This window comes from Pundamilia nyererei, unplaced genomic scaffold, assembly GCF_000239375.1.
Source record: "Pundamilia nyererei isolate P.nyererei 1_Seehausen unplaced genomic scaffold, PunNye1.0 scaffold00325, whole genome shotgun sequence".
NCBI lineage: Eukaryota > Metazoa > Chordata > Actinopteri > Cichliformes > Cichlidae > Pundamilia > Pundamilia nyererei.
The window spans coordinates 463,865-470,046 of NW_005187726.1; the positions used below are offsets into that span (position 1 = coordinate 463,865).

At 50.5% G+C, this 6,182-nt stretch overlaps 1 protein-coding gene across 2 annotated transcripts in view; it reads right to left on the reverse strand.

Annotated features, from left to right (window-relative positions):
• Window positions 1-50: 50 nt before the first annotated feature.
• The window catches only part of tyro3 (TYRO3 protein tyrosine kinase), a 10,065-nt gene continuing 3,933 nt past the window's right edge, over window positions 51-6,182 (reverse strand). For both annotated transcript variants that reach the window (XM_013915581.1, XM_013915580.1), the window contains exons 5-17: window positions 3,684-3,770; window positions 3,477-3,592; window positions 3,213-3,402; window positions 2,617-2,759; window positions 2,399-2,537; window positions 2,200-2,323; window positions 1,886-1,980; window positions 1,679-1,774; window positions 1,161-1,241; window positions 986-1,078; window positions 785-906; window positions 598-707; window positions 51-333 (exon numbers count right to left, since the gene is read on the reverse strand). In XM_013915581.1, coding sequence (XP_013771035.1) covers window positions 135-333; window positions 598-707; window positions 785-906; window positions 986-1,078; window positions 1,161-1,241; window positions 1,679-1,774; window positions 1,886-1,980; window positions 2,200-2,323; window positions 2,399-2,537; window positions 2,617-2,759; window positions 3,213-3,402; window positions 3,477-3,592; window positions 3,684-3,770 — 1,595 coding nt within the window. In that variant the 3' untranslated portion in view covers window positions 51-134. The remainder of the gene's footprint in view (window positions 334-597; window positions 708-784; window positions 907-985; window positions 1,079-1,160; window positions 1,242-1,678; window positions 1,775-1,885; window positions 1,981-2,199; window positions 2,324-2,398; window positions 2,538-2,616; window positions 2,760-3,212; window positions 3,403-3,476; window positions 3,593-3,683; window positions 3,771-6,182) is intronic.

Genomic DNA, 6,182 nt, shown 5'->3' on the forward strand with positions numbered 1-6,182 from the left:
GAATCACAGTGTCGAGCTGCCGCCAGGCATCGTTTTCAGGCTGTCTGAACGTGACTATCAGCAGAAACTAAAAAAGAAAAGAGCCTGAAATGTCCTCTGCTCTGAATCAGGATCTGTAATCTGGGACAGCTACGTCACAGACATCTGTGTGTCCCAGGTGTGTGCGTGCGTACCACATCGCTCTGCGTGGTGTACACGTTGTCAGCCAGACTCTCCAGAGCGATCCACTTGACAGGCAGTTTGGAGACGGAGCCCTGACGGTAATAATCGCCACTGTAGATCTTCTTAGAGAGGCCGAAGTCTGCCACACACACAGTCATGTCCTCGTTCAGCCTGAAACACACACACAGAGCTCGCTAAGGCCGGCACAGCGCCCCCTACACTCAGTTTTATCCTTCATCTTTAAAGTTTCACTTCCATGTACACGCGCTGAATGTGACACACATGACAGAGCACCAGCAACAGCAGACTCTCAACATTTGGCTGGAGTGGAAGATTGCTGCCACTCCGCCTCCTCATTTAAACTCACAACAACAACGACTATCTGAAGCGAATCAGATCATTGATCGACTGGTTGGCTGCGATTGGCGGACTGACATGCAGTTTCTGGCGGCGAGGTCTCTGTGGATGATGTTCTTGCTGCTCAGATACTCCATCCCCTGAGAGATGTCCAACATGAACCGGACCAGCGTGTGCAGAGACAGGTCCTAATGCAGAGGCACATTGGTTATTGATCAAAGCATAGCGCGGTTATTGATCAGCTATTGATCAGGGCGTGTCTTACAAACGGCTCGTCTCCCAGCCTGGACAGCAGCAGGAAGGTGTGCAGGTCTCCGTGCTTCATGAACGGCAGAACCACCATCGGGATCGGCAGCCGCTGGCCGGGACGCCGGTGGAGGCTCACTCCTATTGGACAGATCGGCACATTAATCACGCTGCCTGACCTTTGACCTCCGGTTAACCACTGTGTGGTGGGCGGGGTTACCGATGAGCTGGATGACGTTGGGATGGTGGAAGTCCTTCATGTAGGCCGCCTCCTTCAGACACTGCTCGATGTCACCTGACGAGGTGATGTCAGCTGGAGGAGGTCACGTGATCTGGTTATTCAACACATCGGCTGCTTAAAGAAGGAGAAGAAGAAGAAGAAGAGTACAACTCACATTTCAGTACTTTGACCGCCACCTTCTGGACAGACGAGTCCTCAGTCTTCAGGAAGGCCTCACGCACTGAGCCGAACTCACCTGCACAGGTAAACACACCGTGATTTTCTGTTTGCATTTGTTATTTTATTGCACTTTTATTTATGTTTTAACATATTCTACAAATTATTTTCTGACACGTTCAATGAATATTGATATTTTTAAACATTTTGTGTGTGTGCTTGTGACCTCCTGACTCTTGGAGTTTCCTCACACTCAGCACTCTGTTGTATTTTGTACACACACACAGAGCTGAGGTTATACAGGTGTTTCTGTCGTGTTCCCACCACCTGACTGTCACCCATCTATATAAAAGGTCAGGTGACATCAGCGCGAATCATGTGATTTAGTTTCATTTAAAAAAACAAAACAACCCACATCAATTCATAAATTAGTGTTTGTCGCTCTGATTACAAGAGAAGGTGAGGAGTTTGCTGACAGTTCCTGTTTACACGTCTCATTTGTTGTCATAGCGATACCTTTTCCCAGCATGTGTCCGAGCGTCAGCCGCCGCTCAGAAATCAAAACGTCCTTCAGTTTATTCTTCAGCTCGTCGTTGATGCAGAGACCGTCCACTGGGGGGAGACACAGGCAACGAGGTCTGATACACATTCCCGTGTTCATCGTCTGTCACTTGACTCAACATCGTGTCGATCAACAAACACACTGAGCGTGCTCACACTCACAGGTGGACTCCTGCAGGTCCGTCACGTTCCTGTTGAAGGACCGCGCTGCTGTGAAGGACACTGAGGTCTCTGCACCCGGAGACTTGAAGGCCGAGCTGGAAGCATGAAAACACATGAGAGAAACAGCCACAGGCCTGATGCTGGCAGCTCATTGGTTCACACGTGGAAACGTACAGAAACATCTTTAAAAGTTCACATGTTGCGTCTGTTTGGGACTACTTTCAGCTGTGGATAAATAAACTGCTGCAGCGCGTCTGTGGACGCAGGAAGGCGTGCTGCTGCAAGGTCAGTGGTGTGCGTGAACACGTTCGTACCCAAACTGCATCTCCTTCCCGCGGCGCTGAGCGACGACAGCCAGCAGCAGCCCGACGATGGTGGCGACCAGGAGGCCGAGCAGCAGACCGACCCACATGTGGCTCCGCGGGACCCGGACCTGCGCTGAGAGAGCAGCCAGGCAACAATCAATCCATCAATGTCCTTCAAACACCCCGCGGATGTCATGTCTGAGAGTACCTGAAGGGGGCAGCAGCAGCACCGGGGAGCTCCACGGCCCACAGCCCACCGCCGTGCAGGCCGCCACCTGGAAGGACGCGTTAAAGAAACGACCACCTCCAGAGAGGTGGGCGGAGTTCTCCTTAAAGAGGAGTGGCTCCTGCAGGCAGAGATAATGACATCATCACCGTCACCTTCTACCTCCAATCACATTGGAGAGACAGGTACGACTGTCTCACCTGAGCCTCTCCTCCCACAGTCCACTGCACCTTGTACGCCAACAGTCGACCCTGCAACTCGTCCACCTGAAGCTCCGCCCACTTCAGAAACAGCTGCTGCTCCGAGAGGTCAAATGTCAGATTCCTGGGGGCCGCGGAGGGCACTGAGGCGGGACACACAGACTCACAGTCACATGTACATAAAAGCACATACGAGCCAACAAAAACTCGGACCGCACATCAACTGATTCCTCTGGTTCTATCGATTCTATTTGTTTCTATTCTCCTGCTGTGTTTCACTGGGTGTTTGTCTCTGTGCTCAGCTGCTCAGGCCTGCAGCTGAATGTGGGTCACTGTGGCTCAAAGGGCCCAGTGTGAGCTCTGCCTGCAGGAGGCGCCGCTGGCCCTGCTGCAGGCCTCACACTGGATTTAGGACACAAACAAAAGCTGATTGTACGCCGAGGACTGGAATCTTCCCAAATACACACACACACACACACACACACACACACACACACAGCTGTAGCTCGTGTTTACTGACTAAACTGTGAGGTAGTAAGACACCAGCTGGGCACATGACACGGTCACATGTTTGCTGCAGGTAACGGTCAGCGCACCTGTCTTACCTGCTTCAGGTGTGTGAAAGTGCAGCCAGGGTGAGAAGGGCGACGCCCCCACCTCATTCACACAGGAGACCCTGGTGCTGTAGTTGGCATGACTCCTCAGACCAGTCAGAGTGTGGAGGTGAGGAGGAACCTGGACCTCCCGCTGTGGGAGGTCCCACCTGCGGGTGGAGCGCCTCGACACCTGGTTCAGAGAGGGGGGGAGTGAGGACCTTTTTGAGGCCTACAGGTGAGGTATGAGGGTAAGGTGTGCATTACCTGGACGATGCAGGTGGACAGTTCAGAGTGACCAGTGACTCCCGGTTTCCATGACAACGTTACGTTGTTATCCACCATCCCAACGATTTGCAGGCTGACCGGAGCCTCTGGCAGCTCTGAGACACAAAGGCACACTGTTTACAAGCCACGCCCACACATAGCCATGCAATCACAGCTCAACGTACACCTGTGTGGGTGTGGCCTCACCTTTGATGTGAGCGGTTCCAGTTCTGGACACGGAGACGCCCCTGGCATTCTTCGCTTCACAGTAAAACTTGATGCTGCTGTTCACACCTGCGCGCACACACACACATTAATCGCACACACAGAGCTCCAGGCGCATTATGGGTGATGTAGTTTAACACAGATGACACAAGAAACTGTGTGTGCGCGTGTGTAAAGCTTCCATTTACACTGAAGCTGAGTGTGAGAACACTGGGCGTGAGCTGACAGCAGGAGAGCAGCACATCCAGAAGGCCCTTAGTAAATGTGTTTATCCAGGATAGAAGGACAACTGCTGCCTGCCTGAAAACCCTCAGTGATCCCGTGCGTGCCAGCTGAAACACTTTTTCTCTAAACACCGCATCTCTGTGGATTTTAAATCCTAAACACTGGTCCACCCCAAGGATCGGGTCCCCCGACACAGAGTAACATAGTGTACGCAGTTAAGTGCAGGAGGATTGGCAGGATTTATACATCGGGGAAACCAAACAACCTCTGGTGAAGAGGATGGACCAACACAGAAGAGCCACCTCGTCAGGCCAGGACTTTGCAGTCTGTTCACACCTACAGGCCAGTGGACACTCTTTCAATGATGAGGATGTAACATCCTGGACAGGGAGGAACGCTGGTTTGAGGGCGGAGTCAAGGAGGCCATTTACGTGAAAAGGGAAAGACTATCTCTGAATGGAGGAGGGGCCTAAGGCTCCATCTGTCACCATCTTACATGCTGTGATTGCAGCCATTCAACTCTCTGTGAATGGGACTCATGGACACTGATCAGTGATAAATCAGTTTGCATATCAGTGATCATGAACTGACCTCCCAGCCCAGTGGTTCCCAAACTTTTTCGCTGGGCCCCCCTTTGTTTTACAGAAAAATGTTCGCGCCCCCCCTCGCTCGCGCGCATTTTTTTTAAAAACTCATTTTTTGCGTTTCCGTGTGGACGAGGAATACAGAGTTCGTCACACAACGTCAAAGGTATGTGCCTTTTTTCACGTCAGCTGTGCACCACGTTATTGCTTACATGAGAGGAATTGCAGAATAGCAGATAAACAGTATTTTGTCTCTGTCTGCAGGTTTTACAGCTTACATACACACACAGTTACTGTCCCTCCATTCACAAAGGCAGAGGCGTCACGGTGTGATTATTTTACATGTAGTTGTTTTTTCCTGTGTAATAATATTCAACATTGCATCAATACATTTTCCAAAAATGCCTCTCTGTGCAAAATGTGTTCAAAAAAATAAACAGCTGTGGGATCCTGTTAGTCCATGATTTGAACCGGGGGAACAAATTGTGGCAGGATCAGCCTGATGTTATTTGTAACCTGCTTTAACTTTACTGTGTAAAGAGCTAACATCTCCAAAATGTCAGGAGTAGTTATTTATTACAAGAAGTGTTTGTGAACTAAAAATCAAGAATGTGGGATCCTGTTTGTCTGTGATTTGAACAGCCCAGCGCTGCAGGGAAAACCAATCATGCAGGGAGACCTACCTCAGCACCTGTGCAGGTGAAGCCAAAGGGCAGATTTGCTTCACCATATTTTCTAGTCTTTGGCTTAGAATGAAGTTGGTTTGGAAACATTCAGCGATGCTTCATCTCCTGCTTTGCGTTTGTGTGGGCGTCCCGTGCTAGCAGTGTCCAAGCGTTGTGTTGTGTTTTTTTCCCTTTTCATGCCGCACCCCCCCTTGCAATGGCTCTGCGCCCCCCTAGGGGGCGGGCCCCACACTTTGGGAAGGTCTGTCCCAGCCTATCGTGAGTCAGTGGTGCGAGTATCAGGCTACGTCCACACTAACACGTTTTCGTTTGAAAACGCATCATTTTCTCTCAGTTTTGGCCTCCTGTCCACACTGAGACGGCGTTTTGGCTCAAGGACAACGCAGCGTTTTGAAAACGGTGCTTTCGTGTCACAGTGTGGAAAACTGAGACTTTTTGAAAACAATGACACATGTTAGTCATGTGATGCAGTCATGTGACCAATTAAACTAAGATGGCGTTATACAGCAGCTGCTCTGACAGCCCTGTTAAAGATGAACATCAGTCTGCACGTGCTCCAGAGAGCTGTTCTTCACATTCTTTTCACTCGCTTTTGCAACTTTGTACCTTTGTGTTACTCGCAGCAACGACTCCACCTCATTGCGAGTCCATTTAACAAACTCGCTGCTTTTCCTCGACATTTTGCCGCGACGCTTCAAAGAGCCGGAAAGTAAATAAGCAGCAGAGAGAAATGAGGCAGGTCGAGTCTTCTTGCGTTTCACGCATGCGCAGGACTGGAACGTAGGCATTTTCGACCGTTTCAATGTGGACGCACAACTCTGTGAAAACGACTGATAGTGTGGAGGCGGAGCGCTTTCAGACAAAAATGCCATTTTCAAATCCATCCGGGCCAGTGTGGACGTAGCCTGAGTCACTGCACATGTGCTGTTTGTAAACTGAAGAGGTCAGCTGATGACGTTTCTCCCACTGCAAACACCCCCCCCCCC